The sequence below is a fragment of the Sceloporus occidentalis genome, unplaced genomic scaffold (genome assembly GCF_023333645.1).
Source record: "Sceloporus occidentalis isolate IW3139 unplaced genomic scaffold, rSceOcc1.0.p SCAF_5, whole genome shotgun sequence".
NCBI lineage: Eukaryota > Metazoa > Chordata > Lepidosauria > Squamata > Phrynosomatidae > Sceloporus > Sceloporus occidentalis.
Genome location: NW_028316985.1, coordinates 25,802,228 through 25,827,899, shown reverse-complemented (window position 1 = coordinate 25,827,899; position 25,672 = coordinate 25,802,228). Strand labels below are relative to the sequence as shown.

The window sequence follows — 25,672 nt, the reverse complement described above, 5'->3', positions numbered from 1 at the left end:
TTGACTAAGAGCTGATCTCGACGCTGTTATTGGGTCAGAATCGAGAGTAGAGGTGTCCAGAGCTTCCATGGACTCAGTTGTACTGGATCATTTTGAGTCTGTAAGTACCGAGGATGTGGACAAGATCCTCAGTAGCGTTAGGAGTTCAAGGAGAGCGGCGATATCTGAGATGCTGCGCCGAATTGTTAATTCATCTCTCAGGGAGGGCCGTTTGCCATCTAGTTTAAAGACGGCCATTGTGAAACCTTTATTAAAAAAGCCCTCCCTTGACCCCCTAATTCAAAATAATTATCGGCCTGTCTCACTGCTGCCATTTTTAGGGAAGGTGATCGAGAGAGCGGTTGCCTCCCAGCTGCAGAGGGTCTTGGAGGATACAGATTATCTGGACCCATTTCAAACTGGCTTCCGGGCAGGCTATGGGGTTGAGACTGCCATGGTCGCCTTAGTCGATGATCTCCGTCTGGGCATGGACAGGGGTAGCGTGTCCCTGTTAGTGCTCTTGGACATCTCTGCGGCCTTCGATACCATCGACTATGGTATCCTTCTGGATCGCCTGGGAGAGTTGGGTATCAGGGGCACTGCTTTGCAGTGGTTCCATTCCTACCTCTCGGGTAGATTCCAGATGGTGGAGCTGGGGGACTGTTGCTCTGACAAGAGTGCCCTTACATCTGGGGTCTCTCAGGGAGCGATCTTGTCCCCTATGCTATTTAACATTTACATGAAGCCACTAGGAGAGATCATCCGGAGACACGGGCTGCGGTGTTATCAGTATGCTGATGACACCCAAATAGTCTTCTCTGTGTCTCCGACTGATGCAGTGACTAGGGATGGCATCTCTCCGCTCAATGCCTGCTTGGAGTCGGTAATGGGCTGGATGAGGGAAAATAGACTCAGCCTGAATCCAGAGAAAACGGAAGTACTTGTGATAGGTTCCCCTAGTCCAGGGATGGAAATTTTTCCACCTGTCCTGAACAGGGTCACGCTCCCTGTAAAGGACACTGTTCGCAGTCTGGGGGTGCTTCTGGACTCGTCGCTCCACCTATCCTCTCAGGTGGGTGCGACAGTTAGAGGCGCCTGTTATCAGCTTCGGCTGATATGCCAGCTGCGACCCTACCTGGGCCGGAGGGACCTTGAAACAGTGGTACATGCACTGGTAACCTCTCGACTCGATTTCTGTAATGCGCTCTACATGGGGCAACCCTTGTACCAAACTCGGAAGCTTCAATTGGTTCAGAATATGGCAGCTAGACTGGTTACTGGTACTTCCAGAGCCAGCCATATAACACCGGTATTGGAAGATCTACACTGGCTGCCAATATGCTTCCGGGCGCAATACAAGGTGTTGGTTATAACCTATAAAGCCCTAAATGGCTTGGGCCCAGGGTACTTGGAGGACCGCCTCTCCCCATACAATCCGCCCCGCACTCTCCGGTCAGGTGGGAAACAGCTTTTGAGAGTCCCTGACACGAGATATGTGATGTCTGCACATAGGGCTTTTTCTGCTTCGGCCCCGCAGGCTTGGAACTCTCTCCCTGACGAGTTCCGCTCAGCCCCCTCTCTGGAGTCTTTTAGGAAAAACCTAAAGACTCACTTTTTCCGTCTTGCTTTCCCCCATGTTCCTTAGTTCCACTCTTCTCCTTTTATGCTGTTGTAGTGTAATGGATGTCCTTGGTGTTATTGGTTTTAATTGTTTTAAAAGATGATTGAATGATGGATATTTTATCGCTTGTATTTTACTGTTTAATTGCGGGGGGATTCTTTTTATTGGATTTTGCTGTTTTCGTATTTTAACTGATTGTAAACCACTGTGATCATGGGAATAGCAGTATATAAATAAAGATTCATTCATTCATTCATTCATTACATAGCCTTTCAGTCAACCAGTGGGAGGATGCTCCCAAATTAAAATTCACCTGCTCTATTTATCTTCAGTGGGTGTGATCTGGAAAGGTTATCTGTACCCATGCACCAAAAAGTGATTTCAGGTGCTTGTGCTGCTGAAGAAGCACTTTTCAGGTTACATTTTTAAAACTTACATTGAAAATTAACAGCATCTGGCTTTTCCTCTTATGAAGTCAAACTGAAAGGACAACAGGCACCTCTGATGGTCTCTATGCCACACTTGAAGATCCATGAAGATACCGCAGTTTAGATGGACATGAAGGATGTAGATATGGTTAGACTTCTCAAGCCTAACTTGTATGTTTGCTTCATCTTTATGAACGTGGCACACTTGCTCTAAATTGACAATTGTGTCATTTTTATTTTATTTTATTTATTCTTGGAATTTGTACCTCACCCTTCAACAAATATGGGGACAGTGTACAAAAAGCTAGAATCACAATAAAACTAATTAAAACAAATGCATTAAAACTCTGTAGTATAAATATAAAAGGGCAGCATAAAATCAATCAGAAATGTTAAACAAATAGTTGCATGAAAATAATTCATAGAGAATTAAAAAGATTGGAGACATTAAAAAGTATTTGTTTGGCACTGAAATAATATCAAGGTCAGCACCAGTAAGGTTTCTCCGAGAGAGCACTCTATTCTAGGGGCATTACTACTAAGTAGGGCCTATTTCTATATATGCAGTGTTAACTACATTATAGGGAACTATAGTTTATTTGTAGGTTTGTCACTGAACATTTCTGTTTCAAACAATATTTAATTCAAGTCTTGCTAAAGGATAATTAATCATTAGAAGAAAGAATAGAGGCCTTAAAACTGCCCATCGGTAGTTACCACCTGGACAGTAAACTGAGCAGATACCAAGGAGTATTTTTGTTCCGATTAAATAATTATAATTATTTCTATATGTACATCTTTACATAGTATAGGCAAAAGGTGTACAGATCTGTGAACCCATTTCTTCTTTTGTGGTGTAGTATAAAGTGGCCACCCAGCTTTCTCCCCTGTAGCCACCCATTATAGCTCACGTGGTGGGAAACCTAGTTTTAGGTGTAGTTTTCAAGAATGTGGAGCCTGAGTTTGGAGGATGCTGAAAACTGGCCAAACAGTTCCAGCTTTGCTCAGCATTGTGTTGCCATATTTTTAAAACAATGCTGAGATATTGGGAATAACTCAGAAGAGAGCACTAATGTGAAAAGTGTATTGAAGAGACTTGATTGGACACATTTTATCCGTAAGAAACTGGGGCATTATCAGTTGCACCTACCATGACAACGAGGAATGAGTCATGCTTAAACAATAGGTTTTGATTTGACAGCAATCAAAACCTAACCAGCTTACATTTCTTAAAAGTGTTTTAAGTGGGAAGACCTATCCAGAAAACCTGTGTTCTCTCAACCACTGTAAATGCATGGAAAGCATTTTAGTAGAGTTTTGGACCTAGTTCAGATATCCCAGTGGTCCCCAAACTGTGCTCTTTGAGGGATTTTGGACTTCAGCTCCCAGAATCCCAGGCCAACATGGCTGAGGCTTCTGGGAGCTGCAGTCCAAAATCTCTTGAAGGGCACAGTTTGGGGACCACTGGGATAAACAAAAGATACCCAATTGTTACTGCTTGCAAAGGAGCCCTGGTGGCACAGTGGTTAAATGCCAGTACTGCAGTCATTCACAGCCACAAGGTTGTGAGTTTGGTCTCAGGCAGAGCTCTAGCATCCACTCAGCCTTGCATCTTTCCATAAGTTGCTTAAAAGAGTACCCAGCTCGTTGGGGGCAATTGGCTTACACATTGTAAACCGCTTAGGGAGTTTTCTCTGAAGATGCCAGCCACATATGCTGGCGAAACATCAGAAATAAACTCTTCTAGAAAATGGCCAAATAGCCTGAAAAACCCACAAAACTATGCTTATGGAGTGCATAAGTGCACTGATAAGAGGTATAGAATGTATTTGCTATTGCTATTGCTGTAAAGTTTGTTACGGACTTATTTCTCTGGTTTGTTGGGGGGAGAGGTAAACCAGCTTCTGCCAAGATCATATGTCATGATAACCAAACCATGGACTCAAGTTTTGTGGTTTGTTTAGTCTTAACTGGAGTGATAAACCAGTATGCACAAGCAATATGCCTATTCCTAGAAAGGTAATTGATAGGTAACTCGTTACTTTTCCTTTTATTTGTCCAGGACTACAAACTTCTCCTTCAAAGCATGCTGGCTATTCTGTCCGGATGGAGAATGCTGTCCCAATAGTCACTCAGGCTCCAGGGGCTCAGCCCCTTCAGATCCAGCCAGGACTTCTAGCACAGGTAAATTTTGATTATGCTGGATCTGTTCCAGCCAGCTAGTATTAATGTGGTGAACTGGATGCAGAATATTCTTTTTCCAGTGGAAACAATATAAGATTGGTTCAATATGCATGGATGCTAATATGGATTTTAAGGATAAGCCAGTGTAGAGTGTCATCATTTCCGCCCCCCCCCCCCCAGTTTTTATTTTCCTTTGATCTCTCCCATGGAATTTTGTATCCTTCATGAAACCTCTCTACCCACCATTTTTGTTTGATTCATTCCTCATGAGACCAAGAACAAACATAGATGTTGCCAGTGAATGCTTTACTCTGCATCCTGTTTTTGTTACATTAGCAACTTTCAATAATAATAATAATAAGGGGGGAAAATGAGGTGACTTTACATAAAGGATGTGATTCATGTGGCTCTCCAGATGTTGCTGGACTGCAACTCCCATTGGATACAGTGACTAAGGCTGCTGGGACTTACAGTCCAACAATACCCACCTCTGTTTTACATGGGGCTTTACGCATTTAGAGCAAAAACTACACTGAACCTGCAGAACCAGTGTCTCAGCTCCCTATAAGGAAGGTTTATATAAGCCATATCTTTCTTAAGGCATTCAGTTATACCTTGGTGAGGTATGAATCTAATAAATAAGCAAACAAATAAATAAAATATACCCAACTGATTGCACTTGCCCCCCCCCCAACAACTTAGGAATGTTGGTCTTCCCATTACATGAGCCATCTCCTATTTCAGCCTACATCAATTTGCACCAGTGCCTAAGAGTGAATGCAGTGTACATGTGCCAGAGTGTTCCAGTCTTCTCAGGCATCAACAGACTTCCAAATCCTGCCAAAATGTTGCTTTGCCTGGATAGCATTCCAGTGCATGTGAGTTCAGTGGTTTTCCTTTTGCCAGCTTGCCAGCCCAGCTTATCTGGGAAAGACAGTATGGAACAGAACTTGAAGCTTGTTATTTTCTTTTTATTAGGTAAGAGCTCCCTCCTGTTCCCATGAAGAGGCTTTGTTAAAACTGCCTCTTTGACATAAATAAAGTCCACCTCAGTGAAAGCCTGCCATCTTTTTCTAAGTGATGCATTTGGGGGCTGTTGAGGGGGAGGCAAAAACTATCCTTCTCATTTAAATAAAAAGTGGAAGCCTTGAAAACCAGGACAAGAAAGGAGAGAAGGGTTGTTGTTGGTGTGTGTGTGTGTGTGTGTGTGTACTGTATATATAATTCAATTGCTCAGAGAAATAAAGGTAGGTGTAAAATATTTGTACAGTAGTACAATGTGAAATGAGCTGAAGAGCCTGGTCACAAGCATATGTAATAATGTGCTGTTTCAAAACTGAGACCCAAAAACATTACAGACCTCACAGCTGGCCCTAGTACAGTTGGCAATCTCAGCAGACACAATAAAAACACAGGGCTAATATCCAAATGCTTCCAAGTTAAAGCAGTCATGAAGACAGTTCATGTTACAATTATATTACTTTAAAAATTTCTTTCCTTTTTTTTCTTTTGCTTTTTTGCGTCTGTCATGAAACTGTTAAAACATGCACTGCTTCTGGCAGGAAGAAGAAGGGGAAAAAACCCCAGCAACCCTATTTTAGGTTTGTGATGCAGTAAAATATTTACATTCACTAGAGGTTGATGGGCTGAAGTTGATATATCATCTTCAGAGACGTTGATTACAGGAAATGTGATATGAAAGTTTGATGAAATTCCTACAACAGGTGGTAAAAAACCAGCCTTCATACTCAGCCTTTCAGAGTATGTTTTCACTCACAAGAGACAATTATATCAGTTTGCTCGTCTACACAGACAAGTGAGAAGAAGCTCTAGTTCTGCTTTTGGAAAACATAGCAAGGGTGTCTTGAAAAGGTGGCAATTGGGATGATCTTTTTATGAAGTGAAAAACCACCTTTTTCACAAATCAACCTGAAATTCTGTTTTTTCAATGTGTGTACGCATGTGTGTGTGTGCATGCATATATTTAAAATAATCATTTTGTAATCAAAATACCTTTGATTTCAAAATGAGAAGTTTCTTCATGCAGAATTTAGGAATTTTCCAGTGCAGAGTCCTCACAGCCCCAGGTATTAATCTGCTGTCCTTGGATTCCAGGAGTAAGAAAATCTTTTAGCACCTGTATGGTCCCAAAGTTCAGGTTTTCAAACAACAGTGAAAGTTTACTACACCCTAGTTTTCAGAAGAGCCATCCCTACCATTTTGCATAGATTGTTTATGTAATTCAAAGACAGCAAACTGTTGTTTGTTTAATTTTTATTACTTCATCTTTACTTCCGATGAGGCAAGGTCAGAGGGAGGTATCTGTGCATTTTGTGCCTGATAAGTCAACCTAACTGGAAGGCTTTAGGTACACTGCATACATTGAGATGTGCTGGGGATGGAGAAGAGAAATTATTCATTGCTGTGTTTCAGGTAGCAAAAAATGCCTGGGGCCAGCCCTGGTTTTGAGACAAAAGGCAAGTAGAGAAATGGTCCTTAGTAAATTTGCATAGGCATTCATGGAGAGTGTGCAGCTTAATTCACCAGTAAGCCTTGCTAAGCTCAAAGGGAGCTAAATGTGAACTGGATCAGCCTACAAGATCATCTAAAACCAGTAACATTAGTCCTGAGTGAACATGTATAGTTCAGTGTATAGGCAACTGCAACAGTGCCAGGGGCCAGTTTTCAGGGGGCCTCACAGACCTGTGGTGCCTGCATGAAATGCCAAATTGCCATAACCATTTTCTCTCTCAAAAGTGGCTACAAGTAATGTTCTTGTTTGAAAATCTGGTCTTTCTGATGTTAAACACTATGTGGCAGGGCCCCACAATCTATTTAAAAGCTGAATTACTGCTCCTGGACATTTCCAAGAGGGACATTTCACTTTTTGCTGCTGCTGCTGCTTCTTTTTCTTTGCTGGGGAGGGACAGAAAAATATGGTCTGATGAGCCTTGAGGGGTCAAGAACTACAAAAACAGTTGTACATTTCCCATCAGGGTGTACATGGGTTATTTGAGGACAGAAATTGCAATACTGATCCCAAATCTACCCCTAATGACTCTCCTAAAGCACAGGATTTTGGAGAGTAACAGTACATAAAAGTAACTATTGTTTCAGTTGTTAGTTGGGGTTTTTTTAAAAAAAAAAAAGAAAAGAAAAAGCCATTCAAACCTCTTATTACCCAAAGTAATATGCTATCGTAACATCATTACTTTTAACTAAGAGATCTTATTCTCCCAGTCACCCTTAAATGCCTAAATCCTAGCACAAATGGTCTGTCCTTCTTTAGACAGGGGAAACAGATTGTGCTTGGAGTAAGCATTCCTTACTTTTGATTACAAAATGAGATGTTCCTTCATGCAGAATTTAGGAGTTTTCCAGTTCAGAGTCCTCACAGCCCCAGGTATTAAGCTGCCACCCTTGGATTCCAGGAGTAAGAAAATCTTTTAGCACATGCATTTCTTAAATCTGTACTTGGAAGAGATTAAGTTGCCCTACCGTGTCATGCAGGGGGAATCTGAATGTGACCTACTTGTAAAATAGTATATGACTCCAAAATTGAGTCATTTGAGCAAGATGACACTTACAGAAGTCTTAGGTGACAGCATGTGCAGCTTGACGCTAGCACAGCAGTGTGACTGCTCAGCTTGCAGAAAATGGACATAAAAGCTTTGGCACTGTCTAGTGTCAGTTTAGAAAATAACCAAGAGAAGAGAGGATTAAAGATATAGCCACCGGCCAGATAAGATGTAACACAGCCATGTATTTAGATCCACCCCTGATGATGTAGTATGTAACAAGATCCCAGTGGTGTCACTAGGGAGATGGTCGGGGGGGGGGGGGGGTACATGTAAATACTTCTAGGCTGTGTGTGTGATATTTAAAGGTATAAGTTTAATTTGCTAGTACAGTGCGCCCACGTCATATGCTGGAAGCCACGCCGGAAGTTGCAGTGCTACGCACCAGAAAATGCAATGGCATGGTGCGTGCTACTGCGGGAACAAGCCCCATTCACTTGAATGGTGCTTGAGCATCTGTATTTTTACTAAGGCTTATGTATGGTGTAGTATGGAAGGAGGTCAGTGGAGTGGGGAGTGACACCATGGGTTACCGCACCAGGTGACACCTACCCTAGTGATGCCACTGCAAGGTCCCACTATTTCCCCCCAAAACCACTGATACCACACGGCACATAAATAGGTTCACTTCATGCCTACAACACTCAGGCTTAAGAGTCTTATCTTATGCACATCTGCCCAGGTGTAAGTCCCATGGAGTTCCATGACACTTGCAGCCTGTTCTGATTCATGTTCACTTAGGACTCAACTCACCTTGAACTCAGTGGAATTTAGATGTCAAGATCCTATGCACTTTATACTGCATATGTATACTGGATCCCACAGATATGGAACCATTGTGCAGTGGGCAATACAGTCTTGAGTTCACACATGGTATAATCATCAATTAGTTAACAACTTGCCAAGCCAAAATGGGAGAGAGCACTATATGGGTGCTTCTGAAATTATTAGCTGCTCTGGGTGACTGTACTTTTTGATCCCTGAGATTGCAGCTGCTTCTGCAACTAGCAGGATTCCAGCCAGTATAATTTGACTAGCAGCTATGCAACTGTACAAAAGAGAATGCAGCAATTTTATAGAAGCTTTGCTGTAATTAAGTCCTCATTTAAGCAAAATTTTTATATGAGTGAGCATTAGGGTTGCCAGGTTAATACCATTCCAGGCCCTAAGATTGCAGGGCTGAAACCTGAGACCTAGAGATAATCCTAAGTCTTGTGGTAATGTCACAATAATCAGACCCTGGGATGGCACTAAGCATGATAAATTATGCATCAAACACATTTTGTTCAGTCTATTGCATTCATTTTTTAAAAAAAAAGTCTGACAGAGGAGAATGCACATGCGTGCGCGCACACACACACACTGTTTTAAGTAGTGCTGTCACCTTGAGATTCTTCTCCCTAACCTTGAAGATTCTAGAAGAACGTTTAGGCCCTAAACATTAGGGGCAGGGTCATACTTGACATACAGAATACAATGTCATACATGTGTATCCAAGTATAAGTCCAATTACACATAGGTAGTCTTTTTCCTACGTATAAAAAAAGCTTGAGAACAGGTTGTACCTTCCAAAGGGAATAGTAATTGTGCAGCCCTCCAGATGTCTTACTTACTTACTTCCTTATTTCAATTATTTATTTATCCTGCCTTTCTCCCACAATGGGATTCACACTTCAAATTTATAGCATTTTTATAGTCATGGAATGCTAACTCCCAGCCGTTTGTACCATTGTCTCTGCTGGCTAGTGTTGCTGGACATTGATGTTCAACATTGGGAGAGCTGCACTTTCCCACCTTTGCCTGACAGTTCAGTTCTTTATATATTTATTACATTCATACCCAATTTCCCTCAAAAGCTCAAGGCAGCAAGTGTGGTTCTCCTCCCCCATTTTATCTTCACAGCAATCCTGCATGGTAGGTTAGACTAGAAGTGAGTGGAGTTCAGTGGAGCTTCCTTCCAGGCTTCCTTTGGCTAGGGCCATGCAGTGAGATAAGAGGTATGAGTAAGTATCTTTCACAGTTATTTTTGTTATGTTTTCAAGTCATTTGTGACTTGTGGTGACCCTAACGCAAACTTGTCATGAGGTTTTCTTGGCAAGATTTGTCCAGAGGAGGTTTGACCTTGCCTGTAACTGAGGCTGAGAGAGTGTGGCTTACCAGGGTCATCCATCCAGTGGGTTTCCCTGGCTGAGTGTGGATTCAAACCTTGGTTTCCCAGTGTCCTAGTCCAATGCTCAAACCACTATGCCATGCTGGCTCTAATTTCATGGTACACATGTAAAACACTTGGATATCACTTTTTCCGGTAACCAGCCTGGTTGCCATATTCTGTACTAATTGAAACTTCTGAACTAAGCACAAGGGTAGCCCCATTTAGAGCGCATTACAGAAGTCAAGTCGTGAAGTTACCAGTGTATGTACTACAGTCTCAATGTTTAGGGTGACTTTCAACCTGGTTGCTTTCATCTCTGTCTTATAGTATTTTACTCTTTATTCCCTTGTATATAATAGAACGAGCCATAAATATGTCTTTGAATTAATTATTTAGGATCTTTCCGTTAACCCTGTACTGTTTCTAAAGAAGCCAGGTCTATTAAAGGTTGGCAGAGAATTTTCATGATTGTTACATTGGCAACAATTTGTTTTTTGTTCTGATCCACAGCAAGCTTGGCCTAGTGGTACTCAGCAAATCCTGCTCCCTCCAGCTTGGCAGCAACTGACTGGGGTAGCTGCCCACACCTCAGTCCAGCATGCGGCTGTAATCCCAGAAACCATGGCAGGAACCCAGCCTCTGGCAGATTGGAGGTAAACATGATGGGAATCTGGTGTCTGTCTGTGAGATACCTACTCTGTGAGAGAGCCTCTGTCCCAGCTCAGTCTCTCGTAGCAAGCTGTGTGTATGATCTCACCTGCATTCTATCATGGCTCTGTGATTTGCTTACTTAAGTATTTGATTCTGTTTTGTCTTGAATATCTGGAATTTGGCATTATTCATCATCTGAGTAGCAAGTCAGATTTCTGGAAGTTCTAGGGCTCAGCCTATACCACCCTGTGCAAAAGAACTACTTTGTGAAATAGAATTTCTTCATGGCAAAGCCGTGGAAGTATTTAAGCAAAAGCATGGCAGCAATTACTCTCAGGGATGCTGTAACTGTGTCCTGCATTGGAAAGCCTATATTGAGATCAGGGACTTGGACTACATCAGGATGAGCAACTTTGGTAGTTCTAATCCTTTTGTCCAGAATTTTCTTCATTTATTTTGCAAGATGCAAGTAGGTGCTACACTTGCTCTCCATTGCATTCTAGCATTTTCATGTATGTGCTGCCATTTTTCAGGCCTGATTTTCTGGGGATCTTTTGTAGCAAAATGAAGTTGTGTTGTCAAAATGTTTAGGCAGAATCTGTAAACAGAAAATGATCCAATTTGCATCAACACAGACTATGCCAGCACTGGAGTGGCATGTCCAGTTTGTGTTGCCATAAAAATGCTATGATGTTGGAAAGAACTCAATAGGAAAAGTTCCACAGTAAAGCACTAGGAAGGAAACATTAAAGAATGCTGTTAACCGAGAAAAAATGAGCAGAAGTCTGCTTCCTTGTGAGAACAGAAACTGGACACTGGAGCAATTAAGAGAGGATACACAAGGAGCATCTAATAGGCTATTAATTACAAATCCCCCAGTTGTGGTATAAAGTATAAAAACATTAGGAAGGACTTGCCAGGAGGAAACTTTTAATTAAAGTTGCTGGGAAAGTTATAGGAGAATTTGCCCATCTGCATTAATAATAATAGAATAATAATAATATGGTACAGGCTGAGAAATATCAGGTGCTTTGGGGACTAATTTCCCACCCACAAGTGCCAGGAAACCTGCTGGTGTTATATTTGGTGGCACAACAGCAACAGTTAAATAAAACAACATCTCTGAATTTCTAGCTTAAATCAAAGCATGCAGGGAGGACAGACCATGTTTTAAAAGAGAAGTGCACTTCCAGGATTGCAATTCTGACTCCTCTGTACCTTGCTTTAATCTGGAAGTAAGCACTTTGGTTTGTCAGTAAATGGCAACATTGGTGCCAGAGGGCAGAAAAGGGGAAGTCTTGGTAATGTACAGCTTACTGGCCACAAGGCTCCCCACACCTGATGTAGTGCAACTAAAAGCACTGGGGGATCTCCATTTTAATGTCAGTTCCGGCAAAAGAACACTGCCTCAGAAGCACTGAAGGGAACCCATATAAGGAAAGCAACCTAATCTGATCATTATCACAAAAAGTTTATGACACTGCCTGGACCTGTAATGTAAAGCTTTTCCATGGTGTTTTAACTTGACATGCTGAATAATAACAATAATATTTATTTATTTATTTATTTATTTATTTATTTCCTGCCTCTCCCTGTATTGAAAGCCACGTTGTGGCAATAGTTGCACAATTCCAATTTGCCATGAACTAGGGCCATCATATATAAACAATGTTATTTGTTTGTTTTACAAAAAAGGTTATTTTGCAGATGTGACATTGTCGGGGGCGTCTGCCTCTAGTTTTAATAAACTAGCAACTTAAATGACTTGCAAGGGCGGGGGGAGAACATGTTAAGGTGTATGGAACTTGCAAGGTGTACTTTCCTGGCAAGTTGTCTACCTAGCCCACCATAGAATTTTGCAATAGGCTAAGAATGTGGCTATTTAAAAAAACCCACTATATTTTGTGCTTAACTGCTTACTACACTTATGTGTTTGCAGGAAAACTACTTGTTACAAAGAACAACTGACATCCCAGTTATGATTCATTATCTTCTTCATGCTTATATTCCCTGTTAAATGTTTTTTCAATGCTACATAGAGATGTTTTATCCTTTTAAATTGTTGTAAGCCACTTTGAATCCCATTTTGGGATTCCCATACATACTTAAAAAAGAAAAGAAAATGCCCCTGCATGCATGGAGAAGCTTTCTGTATGTTTCTCAGTAACCATTTTTCATGTCTTGAAATCATACAGGAAAGTGATGCTTATTTATTGCGCTCGTTGAAGCAGATGTGGATAATGGAGTCAAGCTCTTTGCTGTGGGAATATGGAATTCTGGTAGTCTTCTGTTTGCTCCTTTTGGACATAACAACTGTCCCATGTTGTTATTTTCTCTCAGCTCCCCCATCACCTAATCATCTGACAAAAAAAGTTCTAACCCTTAAAATATGAATGAGGAACAAAAAAACTGCAGCATAGTTCAGAGCCATGTGGTTTAAAGACCAGAATAGCAAACATATGATCAAATCCTTCTTGGGCAGTAGACAGTCTTCGAAAAGACAGTATATCTGAGCCTCTGCAATAGAGGTAGGAAATCTGTGCGAATGATGTTGGACTTCAGCCTCCATTTGCTGTACCCAGCAGAACCAGTGGTGCAGAATTACTGGATGCTCATCATCTAAAGAGGCAAAATTGGACCATTTCTTTTGTACAGAGACCAATTGCCTCGGGAAAATAAGGTGTAAATAATGAAGAGTAGAATTGGTGGGTTCACACTCATACTTTCATCCACCACAACATGGAAATGAAATACATCTGAAAGGCCAGAAGCTGAAAACCAGTGTTCCAGCTCCCAGAAGTTGACCAGTGGTCAGAAATTCTTAAAATTGATATCCAAAACATCTGGATAACTAGAAGTTCAGAACCATTTGCTTTGACAGTACATATACAAAAATTGGAACAAAACACAGAAGACAGAGAGAACTACTGTGCTAAGCTTTGAGTGCCAACATCTTTCCATTATCCTTAACTTTCCCAGGGATCCTGTTTGCAGTACAAGACATTTTAACTGAGCACTTTCTAACTTTCTAAGGAATATACGGGGGGGGGGGGGGGGGGGGAGAAAGAAATTCTTATCTAAAAAGTCAGCGTCATTATTTATTTATTTTTATTTATTTAATTAAATTATATTCCACCTTTCTCCCTGCATGGGACCCAAGCAGCTTATAACAATTTAAAGCAAAGTTCACCTAAAATCTTTATTTTGCAGTACCATCTTCTAGGCATAATGGGAGGCCTTTGTGATTGTCATACATTGGTATGCAAATATAAAAGTTCTGCTTTTCTCTTTTTTCCAGAAATACGCATGCTCATGGCAGCCATTATAATCCCATCATGCAACAGCCTGCGCTTTTAGCAAGTCATGTCACCCTTCCAGCAGCTCAGCCATTAAATGTTGGTGTAGCTCACGTTATGAGACAACAACCAACCAGTACCACCTCCTCTAGGAAGAATAAACAGCACCAGTCATCAGCAAGGTATGCATGGGTGACAGGGGAGGAGGGAAACAAGAAAGGCATCTTTCAATGTCCACAATGCCCTTTGTGGTAAGGTGTGTGACTGACCTCACTGAATTCTTTGATTTCTTCTTATCTCAAGCAGAGGCAGGACATCACAGGTAAACAGGTATATCTCAGTTAATGGGGTAGATGTGTTCCTGGGCATTACTTCTTTAACAGAAAATTTGGGACCGATGACAGAAATAACATGGAAAGAATAGCACACAAAAAAGAGGACTTCAATATGTTTCAGCAAACTTTAACATAAGTAACTAAAAACGTTTTAAACTTTCTAGAGACCACCTGAATATTTCTCCCAAAACGTATCCAGATATTTTTTTTCTTTCAGCAATTGGCTCTCTTATTATTTCCATTATAAATTTATCCTTTTTTAGCATGATGAGGAAATAGATGAGATAGACATCTGCTTCCCCCTTTTTTCTCTGTTTTGTTGTTCATCATGATCAGTAAGAGATGAGGGAGCTGCTATTTACTTTATCTGTTGCCGGCAGGCACACATGGCTTCAGTGGGATGGGTTAGAGATGTTATTGTTGTGTGCCTGCAAGTTGTTTCTCACTTATGGTGAGAAATATATTGTGGGGTTTTCTTGACAAGCTCTAAGGCTGAGAGAGTGTGATTTGCCTCAGTGGGTTGCCTTGGTTGAGTGGAGATTTGAATCCTAATCTCCCAGAGCCCAAGTCCAACACTCAATCCACTGCACCACACTGGCTCTCAGGTAGAGTAGAATTTCAAGCTTTATTGCACAGTTTATTACAGGCATGCTGCTGCAACTCAACAACAAAGTCAGTACTACTCCATCCTTCCCTGATTATCCTCCCCATACTGTTAAAATATTTCCAGCTAGACAGAGGATGAGGAGAAAAAGGAAGGCTTGGCAAGCATCAAAAAATCTTTGTAAAAAGGAACATCTTTGCCATAAGTTTGTTAATCAGTATTACCAAACCAGTACTATTAAAGACACTTCCAGATGAGTCAGTCCAAAGTTGTATTCATACTTTACACTTCTAAGTGCTTGTCTAAAATGATAATGGGTGAAGAGGTCTTCTTAGCACATTATATTTTTAGATGGATAATGTAAAGTGCGAATATAGCAATTTTATCATGGAACGATGACTGACTCACTGGCAGACCTGCATTTCCCTGCCTAATGTGCAAATATGTTTTCAAAATGACTCATAGGAACATAGGAAATTGCCTTATACCAAATGAGTCCATTGGACTATTAGCTCAGTACTGTCAACTCCAATTAGCAATAATTCTCCATTATTTCGGATAGCAATCTTTCCCAACAAGAGCTTGAAAATGTTAATGTTAACTTATTGAAATTAAATTATTAAAGAAATTGAACTGGTTAGTGAAAAGTTATAAAATTAATTTGTTATGTGCATTGTTATTAATGCATCGGTGACATGTTTGTTTGAAAATTAAAAATGCATTAAGATGACTAAAACAAATCCAAAAAGGTACTAAAATAGGCTCCTCAAATCACTCACAAATTAATAAATTAAATTAGCAGAAAACAGTGATTAATGGTTATTTGTTTACCATTTGTGTTTGAAAATTAAAATAATGAATGTTAAGCATTCTTGAAAATAACAAATTAGGGGGAATTTTTAACAAATGTTTTCCAAACTCTGCCTGGAGATCCCAAGGATTGAACCTAAGCAACCAAAGTGTTTAGTCTACTGTAGAAAACTAGACAGCTCCATAAAATACACTTTAGCCCCTTGATCAAGTAATCAGGAAACGGGTGTGTTAGATTTGGCGCAAGCCTGTGTCATTTCTAAATTGTTGCCATCAGATAATCAGCTCCTGCAGCAGCCATTCATGTTAATTTGATGTCCTGTTTTGAGTGATCTGCTCATCATGGGAAGCTTGGTGCTGAATTGTAATTATTATGTTAACCTAGTCAGCCCTGTGAAACAAGTGAGTGTTTTCAGCATGCATAGAAGACCCCCAGTGTTTGCTGAAGTAGATTAAAAAAAAATCCTTAGAGGGAAGAAAAGCCCTAAGGGGGTGGTATCAGGAACCCCCACAACACAAGGACTGAGCATGTTCACTGGCCACAGAACGCTGAAGGTCTCTTTCTGTAAGCCATGGGAATGGTGGAAGGGACTGAGAGGAGGCCAAATGCATCTCCTAAAAGAGGACTTGGCTGGTTGAAATACTGAACAGCTGCATTCCACGCTGCAACATTGTTTTGCAGAACTCCCTTGGTTCTTGTTTAAATACTTAATTTAAATTCTATTTAAACACCCTTTTTTGAAGAGTTCTTTGCTACTGGCAGGCAAAGTATGAACTGTGTATTGATATTTTTCTGCTCTTTGACCCAGAATTTCTTTTGACTATGAAGGCATGACCATATTCCTTACACATTGTAAAAGGTTCTGGTCTGCTTCCCAAGAGAAGCTTTGGAAGCTGCCCCAACAGAAGATTTGGACTTGTTTAAATCCATTGAAGTGATGTCTTGGCAAAATTTGGAATACTGAGCCACTTAAAAGACCAATTGTTTCTGCTTCAATGAATATATGTACCAAGCAGATCAAGTTAAATACAGATAATGTGATGGCAGAGGATAGTTTATGCCTTATGTTTGAGATGATGATCATATCATTCAGAAGTGGCAAAAGCATCAACAGATTATGCTGGGTTATTGCAAATTAATGGCACTTGGAAGCTGCCGTTATCTCACAGAGATATGTGGATCTCAAAGGATAGTCAGCTTATGCTCTTTAATTCTTGGTTTTCTTGTGTTTGAAACTGGAGAACTACACTTGAATTAATATGGAGTTAGGCTGCTGGGAAGACAAGGTTTTTTTGTTTTTTGTTTTTTCGTGATAATTCTACTAACAAACAATTCCTACACTGGTGCAGAATTGAGATCATTCACACAGACACCAACTCCATATCTCTATTGCTGTTGTGATTGATTTGGAAAATGGCATTATTTGGGGGGTGGCGGCACGGCAAGTATACATGCCCCTTCTCCTGCAGTGATTTAGCTGTTTTTAAAAAAACAAAATGGGAGAAATTGAAACATTTCAACCTATTTGTAGCACCTTTCCTCCCCCACATAGCTTTAGAATTATCCCCCATTAATCTACACATAGTATACCACTATTGCCCACTGAAATTGAACTTGCAGGAACAATATACAAAGGCTAAAATGTAGTTGGTGTAGACTTTATTCGGTGAGCAGGGAATTCTCTATGTGTCAAAGTCTGTATGGTAGGGAACATGTGGTCTTTCAATTGTTGCTCAACTGCAACTCCTATCAGTCCTAGCCAGAACTACTAATGGGGAGAGGTGAAGAGAGCTCTAGTCCAACAACATCTGGAGAGCCACATGTTCTTCATTCTTGCTATATGGCATACAAGTATACTTCAGTTAATGAAGCAGATGTGTTCCTGGGCATTGCTTATGTAACAGAAAAGTTGGCATCATTGGCAGAAATAACATGAAAAGAATAGTGATAGGTTCATATACCCCCAAAAAGAAGTGAACTTCAACACATTTCAGCACATTTTTTATTCAAAAGTAACAACATGCAAATGTGAAATGAAGTAACCAAATCAGATACATCTTGGATAAGTAAAAACATTTTGAACTTTCTAGAGACCATTTGAAAACTTCTTACAGAATGCATCCAGGGATGATTTTTCCTTTTTCAAAGTGGATTCTCCACTTTTCTTATGATTTCTGTTTTGGTGGCCACATTTATAGATCTAACAACCTTTTTTCTAACAACTGGGGGTTGCTGGTGAGGTAGACTTATCTGCTTTCCCCCTTTTCTCTTTGTTTTGCTGTTGACACATGCTCAGTAAGGGATTATGGTGATGTTTGCCCATGCCTATTGTTGGTAGGCACAGATGGCTACAATACGATTGGCTAGAGTAGAATCTGGTTATTTCTCAACTCAAGCTTTATTTCATTGTGAAGTCAAAGGCTTTCAAGGCCGGCATCCATAGTTTTTTGTGGGTTTTTCGAGCTATGTGGCCATGTTCTAGAAGAGTTTCTTCCTTTATTTACTGTTTACTGTGGACATGCTGTTGCAACCTGACACCAAAAGTCTATATTACTCCAGTCTTAATTTATCATCCTCTCTATATTGCTAAAATACCTCCAGCTAGATGAGGAGGAAAAGAGGACTGGGTGGATATAAAAAGACTTTGTAAAAAAAAAAAAAAGGAGTTTCTTTGTCAGTGGTTTTATTAACTGAGGTATGCCACTATACATCTCTCCATATGCTGTGGCCCGGTAATGAAACTTTGCTTCACGTTCTATTACCATCAGAAATATGATTATTCGTCACTAGTATGTGACCTTCTATAGCAATTCTCCATGCTTGTGTAGCTGCCTCTTGTTAGATTTCCACCAAACCAAGAGTCTGATAAATTTAGATACTTGAACCTTGTTATTTAGGGATGAGTTTGATCTTTAATTAACTTAGGCCCAAAACACACTGCAGAAATAAACTGTGGTTTGTGCAGTTTGTGACCGCTTTAACTGCTCTGGCTCAGTGTTAGGGAATTTTGGGAACCATAGTTTTGTGAACCATTTAGCCTTCTCTTGCAGAGAGCTCTGGTGACACAACAAACTGCAATTTCCAGGATTCCCTAGCACTGAGCCAGGGCAGTTAAAGTGGTCTCAAACTAGATTATTTCTGCAGTGTCTTTTGGACCATGGTTGAACCTGGCCTTTATGACTAATGTTATGAAGACAAGGAACAGGGCTTGTGTGCTCACCCATCCTCCTCTGACAGTGGAGGTAAGAGTTTGGAAGCTTATGCCTCTCTCAGAAGCTGTGTTTGTTGTGATGTCCAAACTCAGGTTAACCATAATTCATCCATAGTTTATATATTGTTTCTTGAAGCAATTCACCTATTGCATTTAATTTATGTGCCACCTTTTTCCAGCCAGCATGGCATAGTGTTTTAAGAGTTGGACTATGACTCTGGAGATCAAGATTTGATTCCCTGCTCAGCCATAAAACCCACTGGGTGACCTTGGACAAGTCTCATGCTCTCAGCCTCAGGGGAAGGCAATGGCAAACTTCCTCTGAACAAGTCTTGCCAAGAAAACAACATTATCAGTTTGCGTTAGGGTTGCCATAAATTGGAAAAACAATAAAAAATTTAAAACAAGTAAAAAGTGCTACACTAAAAGTATAAAATCATTTAAAAGGCATACAAAAGTTAAAAATAAAGCAAACCCCCCATTACCTCCTGTAGTAATTATACATTAAACTCTTTTTAAATAATAATAATAATAATAATAATAATAATAATAATAATAAATAATGACAACAAAATCCCTACTTGATGGCAAAAGGAGAGCAGGGAGGGGGGCATCTACTGAGAAGGTTCTCTCTTGTGTCCTTGCCAAATTGTCAGTTATGAAAGTGGCTTGTTTCACAAAGCCATAGTGAAGATTTGTGGCTGTTCTAAAGGAGAGGGGAAGGCAGTCATGGGTGAGCCTTGTTAATATTAAACCATGGGTCAGGAATAATTTGCAGCCTGAAAGTTGCATTAGCTTGTGCAGAACCTCACTTTAGCCACATGACAGTGGTAAATGGGGCCAAGGCAACATATTCTATCTTTCCACTCACCCCCTCAGGGATATGAACAAATGGGTCCAGCTGGCGAGGCAGGAAACGATTTTCCTCTTCCTTTACGACCAGCTTTCTGCATTCCTGTGCTGTGTGTTGGAAAAGGAAGGGTGAAATTTTTCTTATGTGCTGCTCAGCTGATTTGTAAGGAACAGCTGAGAAGGGGAAAATGGGGCTCTAGAGGAGCCAGATGTGGAGGCCTGACACAAGCTATTTTCAGCCTGCAAGTCCCCCACCTCCACACTAAATCGTAATTTAGCATTTAGCTCTGCAAACAGAGCCTATACTGTGTCTTATTGTACAGTGGCATGTACTGTATTGTTAAATAAATTGTAGTATAAATATCTATGCAGTACTTATCATACTCTGCTTTGAAGACTCTATGATAAAGCAGATTAGGAATGTTTTAAATTAAGTTTACAAATTAAGAGATGCTTCCAACAGACAGGCACTGGGCACAAGGAAAAATTCTTTGGATTGGAAGGGTGGGAGTTTCTACTTCCTACACTGGTAAAGCTGTAAAAGGAGAACTCATTAAACAGGCTGACCAAATCCTTTTCCTGGCACTCTGCTTTGCAAAGCACAAGCCAGGTTCTGGCCTGTGACACAGCATAGACAATTTTATGAGGGAAATGTCTGGCCATGTACAAAACCTCTCCCTAGTGAGTGCTGAGGCTCATTGTCTGGGCAGATGTTTGAAAAGTTTGCATTACTGCACTATGCTTCATTTGTTAGTGGAATTTAACTGACCTCTCTGTCAAAGCTTCACTTTTAATGAGCACCAAATTCCCTTTAAAAATAGGGAGACAGTAATGAAATAAATCTATAGCTTTTAAAGTGAAGAAGTATGCATATCTAACCTATCTTGACTGAAGCCAAAGAACCAGAAATGTAGCTACCGGGGGGGGGGGGGGGGAATGAAAGTGTTACCTACCAAATATGAATTTTCCCATCAGTCCCCAAATTTCTAGCATTGCAGAAATTTAAATTTTAAGCTGAGCATTTAGAAATACTATTTAGGCATCCAAAGAAAAGGAGCAGGCAGAACTGGAAAGGAAATGGAAACATGACAAATTTAAGAGTTCTTGCAATGAATGGTTTTCAGTGTCTTGTTAATTGTAAAGCGAGAAATTTGGGAACTGAGGGAAAATTTTATTATAGGGTCAGAATTTTTATTTGGGTGGCATTGATGTCATCCTCCCCACAAAACCATACCCATGTAAAGAACTTATAGTGAATTTATAACCAGTCCCAGTCTAGCTGCAAATCTATTGCTTTAAATCCTTTCTGTTTCTAGCCTGTCCTTAGTTCCTTTTACTCTGGGGAAATTTGAACAATTTTTTACCCATGTGAAATGTAGTGCAGACTTTGAAGGCCTGGTCAGTCAATAAAAGAGGAAACAGATACACCTAGCAAAACTCAGTGTAGTAAAAAAAACAAACCACTTTCCCTTCTCACATGCACAGACTATTTACACTGAGAGGTAGAGAGAGAAGCACTTTCAGGACATGTGATTCCTGTGGACTGGCTTCTAGTTTGCATTATTATATACAAATGTCTGATGTGCTTCTTTTGAGAGAAGAATACTCCATATTTCTCATTGGTATTCAGAAGCCATCATGGATGCTACTGTGCAGTCATTTGTTATGCAAAGGACTCTGTGCAGTGTGAGATGTCCATAATTCCCTCCCTTTGATACATTCCAGCTAGTCCTTTGTTAGCTTTCCGACCAAATGAAGATTCAGACAAAGCTCAGCTAAAGAATGCTTTTGCTAGAGCCAAAATTTTACCTGATTTTTTTAAAAAGATATTATCTTTATGTGATTTTGGAAAGATTCAGAGATCTCAAGTGTGAGGCAGGTTGATTCCTGGAAATATTTGAGAGGTTCTTCCAGATCCCCTCCAGCCCTCAAATTTGAAGTGTGAGTGTGTGTTTCTTTGCCCCAGAGGTACTGAAAATATGGTGCTTCCCTCCAGCTTTCATGGGATCTCAGCATGATAACAACAGGTGGCAAAGAGCAGTCATATTTCTCACAGTGCTTTGGGTGAATGCATGATGTTTTCATTTTCTGTAGTGTCCCAGAGCAACACTGCTTTAAGACCATTACACAAAATAAAATGCCATCTCACAGATCCAGCTGTCCAAGATAGGGAGAAGCTCAGGCAGTCATCAATACTGATAGGTCCTGTCCAGTCATCAATACTGATAGGCCAGAGGACCAAATATGTGGTGAAATTCTCATGTCTCAGGGGCGGGGAGGTGATGAGGGGCATTTGGAGGTACACACACACACACAATCAAAACTTTGGGTGGAAGGTGTGGTGGGAGGTGCTGCAAGGAATCATTGTGACCCCATAAACCTCAAGAATTATCTACCCTGATTTAGACAACCAGGTAAATAATTTGTTTGGAGTCCAGTTGGCTGAAGAATTACCTGTTGTCTGTTTGTCCTCTTTCTATGTGCATTTGCACTTGCATTCTCCAACAGTATTTGTTTAGTTCAGCAGTAAAGTATCATACTTTACTTGGGAGTGATGAATGTCTCACTGCAACAAGGCAACTTTCCACCCTGCCTAAAAGAAGTTGTGGTTAAGCCATTATTGAAAAAACCTTCTTGAACCCCAACATTCTAGAGAAGGCTAGGAGTTGCTTTTGGAAGCTGTATAGAAACTTCAGCAGCTCCAAAATGCTGCAGCCAGAATGCTGACTAGAGCCAGTCACAGGGAGCATATAACTGCCTTGTTTAAAGAACTCGACTGGGTATTGGTTTATTTCCAGGCACAATTCAAAGTGCTGGGCCTAAACTGCTTAGGGCCGGACTCTTTGAATGACCATAATTTTCTCTGAACCTGTCAGAGTTTTAAGACCCTCAAGGAGAGGCTTTTGCCAGGTCCCACCACTATCACAGGTCTGTTTGGTGAGGACATGGGAGAAGACTTCAATGGCTGCTATCACCCTCTGGAACTGCTTTCCAAAGGAGGCTAGGGTAGGCTGGCCCACTCGCTACTCTTTTCACCAGCATGCAAAGACCTTCTTGTTCAAACAGGCTTTTAATGAGTAATTGCTTGCCTTCTTATGGAGGTGGGTGCATACTCTAGTTTTCACTTGTGTATGTTTATAAATTATTTTAAAATTATTTTATATTGTTTAATTTATGGTTTTTAAAATGACAATTTTTAGATTATGTTTTAATTTTAGTATGTTTTGGTTGGTTTGGTTTTATTGTTGTTAACTGCCATGGCTACCGCACTGGGGAGGGGGGAAATAGCATATTAATGCAATAAATAATTTTTTAAAATACTTTTGTAACATCTAAATTTTCAGTTCAATGTAGTTTGCACTACTTAACGCTAGCATAAATGCTGAAGTCAGCTGCTGATAACTGAAATGTGTAGGTGCCTCCCTAAAGGCTATAAAGCTGCAATCCTGAGCTCAGTTACTTGGGATTAATCCCTCCTTGACATAACTAGGCTTCCTTCAGAGTTCCACAAGAACCCCCTTCCAGGGCACTTAAAGAATCCAGAAAGCAGAGTGCCTTATTACATGAAAAAAGAAAGTGGAAACGGAGCTAGAGAGTAGCACCTTTCTCCATGCCTTACTGCTTGATGTTGTAGCACTTCAGTTCTCCCTGGCTCAGCTCCAGGCAAGACGGTTATAACAGCGTGTCTTTTGTCTAGCTAGAAAAGTCCATTTAACAAAAAATACGCTTTTATAAATGTTTCCCATTGGAAGAGAACTGAAACACTACATTATGTGATATTGTGTTTTTAAACTTGTATTTTGCATGTTTTATAGTGTTTTAACAATAATAATAATAAAGCATGGAGAAAAGTGCTACTGTCTGGCTCTGTTTCTGCTTTCTTTTATTGTGCTATAAGGCTCAGAGACTAATAATTGGGTGGGGAAATAATATTGTACTACTGAGATCATAGGCATTTAGCCTCTTCCTAATTCTTTTCAGAAATGTGTCCAACTATGAGGTGTCCTCCTCTCAGACGATCAGCTCTCCGCAGCGGTCTAAGCGAGTGAAGGAAAACACCCCACCTCGCTGTGCCATGGTGCATAACAGCCCTGCCTGCAGCACCTCTGTCACATGCGGGTGGGGCGATGGAGCTTCCAGTACAACAAGGGAGCGGCAACGACAGACGATAGTTATTCCTGACACACCCAGCCCTGCAGTCAGTGTTATCACTATCAGCAGTGATACAGATGAGGAGGAGGAGCAGAAGCACGCACCCACCAGGTAAGCAGGCAAACACTAATTTTGTGGTGTTCATGAGAGCCCATGGGCGTGGGTTCTCTCTGCAAAGGTTGGGTTTGGAATACTGGTTCATCTGTCAGTGCATCATCAAGTCGCTCTTGGTTGCTGTTAGGGTTGCCAGATCTCAGTCATCTCCATGTAGGAGATAAGAATGCAGTTTTTCAGTTCTCCCTGGCTCAGCTCCAGGCAAGAGGAAAGGACTCTGTGCAAATGTCCAACTCACCTAGTAGAGCAACTGTTTAATACAATTTGCAACGATGAATTCTTTTGTTGCTGCAACTTGCAAAGACTTCCAGGGGAGTCTGGGTATTTACCTAGTTTTTATATTGTTTTTAACTTGTTTTTATGTATGTATTGTTTTCATTATGTTGTTCACCGCCCTGATTGATGGAAGGGCGGTATATAAATAAAAGTTTTATTTATTATTATTATTTCCTTTCCAGTCACTGTGGCACCAGGGCTTACCCTTTACTCTGCTCTGTTTCTGAAATCTGTCTAGAAGCATGTTTGTTGTTGTTGTTGTTGTGCCTTCAAGTTGTCTCTAACCTATGGTGACCCTAAGACAAACCTATCACAGGGTTTTCTTGCCAAGTTTCTTCAGAGAGGGATTGCCATTGCCATCTTCTGAGGCTGAGAGACTGTGACTAGCTCAAGGACACCCAGTGGGTTTCCATGCTGATATGGATTCGAAACCTGGTCTCCCAGTGTATAACACTCATAACACTACACCACACTGGCCCTTCTAGAAGCAAGTAGCCTAATTAAATGTTGCTTTTCTCCTCTCCTTAAACAAGTGACCTTGGAACAGCCCCTTTAGCTAAGATTTCTGTTTTAATTTCCAAACTGGAAAACATGTTATTTTTGTGTGTGTTTGAATGACAAGCTGTGAGCAGCTGTAGTCAGTACTTAATGTATAATGCTTAATAACATCACCAGGGGCTGTCTCTACATGTCAGGTTTTGGTCAGAACCTTGCTTTCTTGGGACAGTCTTCAAGTGGCAACCTAGTTATTATCCTGGTCTCCCTGTGAGAAATATGTGAATGTGATAGTAACTGTGGCACATAGCGGGGAAGAAAAGGGAAGAAATAGAGATTCAAGTCTTTCTCTCTTTGGGCAAGATCCTATTTTGCAGGTGCATGCATAACATACATTCACAACCAGCATCACTATTCTGCACTGGAGTTTTATTGGAATGCATCATTACACAACTAATTGCATTCACCTACTGTGCACCCACTTTTGCAAATCTGATTAGAGTACTACTCTTACACAACCTGGGGTGGGCAAGTGCACTGGGTTTGGATTGGGGGCAATTTTGTGCTACTAGAACCCTCTGGAGGTTGCAGAGGCTGCCAGAAAACAAAACAAAACAAAAAAACCCTCAGAGGTAGCTGGAAATCCACTTGTGGTTTAGAAAAATAATGCTACACAGTGCAGGGAGATCAGCAACCTATTTAAAAGTTAAATTGCCACTCCTCTCCTTTTTTTGGTGAGAAGGAGGGTTGTCCACGCAGGCTGTGAACTTAACACCCATGGATGGGAGGGCAAGGCATCTGTATCCTCATTTCCATCCATTTCCTGCCCAAAATGGTAACTAGAAGAAATTCGTCTTCATTTCTGGTCACCATTTTGGGAAGGATACCGATGAAAATGGAGATATTTTGGCATAGTGTTGACAGGATATGCAG

General features: G+C 40.7%; 1 protein-coding gene across 2 annotated transcripts in view; it reads left to right on the top strand.

Moving 5' to 3' along the window:
* HIPK2 (homeodomain interacting protein kinase 2) overlaps window positions 1-25,672 on the top strand; it is a 216,836-nt gene that overhangs the window by 172,181 nt on the left and 18,983 nt on the right. For both annotated transcript variants that reach the window (XM_089527934.1, XM_089527933.1), the window contains exons 9-12: window positions 4,091-4,212; window positions 10,453-10,595; window positions 13,892-14,071; window positions 23,684-23,965. In XM_089527934.1, coding sequence (XP_089384060.1) covers window positions 4,091-4,212; window positions 10,453-10,595; window positions 13,892-14,071; window positions 23,684-23,965 — 727 coding nt within the window. The remainder of the gene's footprint in view (window positions 1-4,090; window positions 4,213-10,452; window positions 10,596-13,891; window positions 14,072-23,683; window positions 23,966-25,672) is intronic.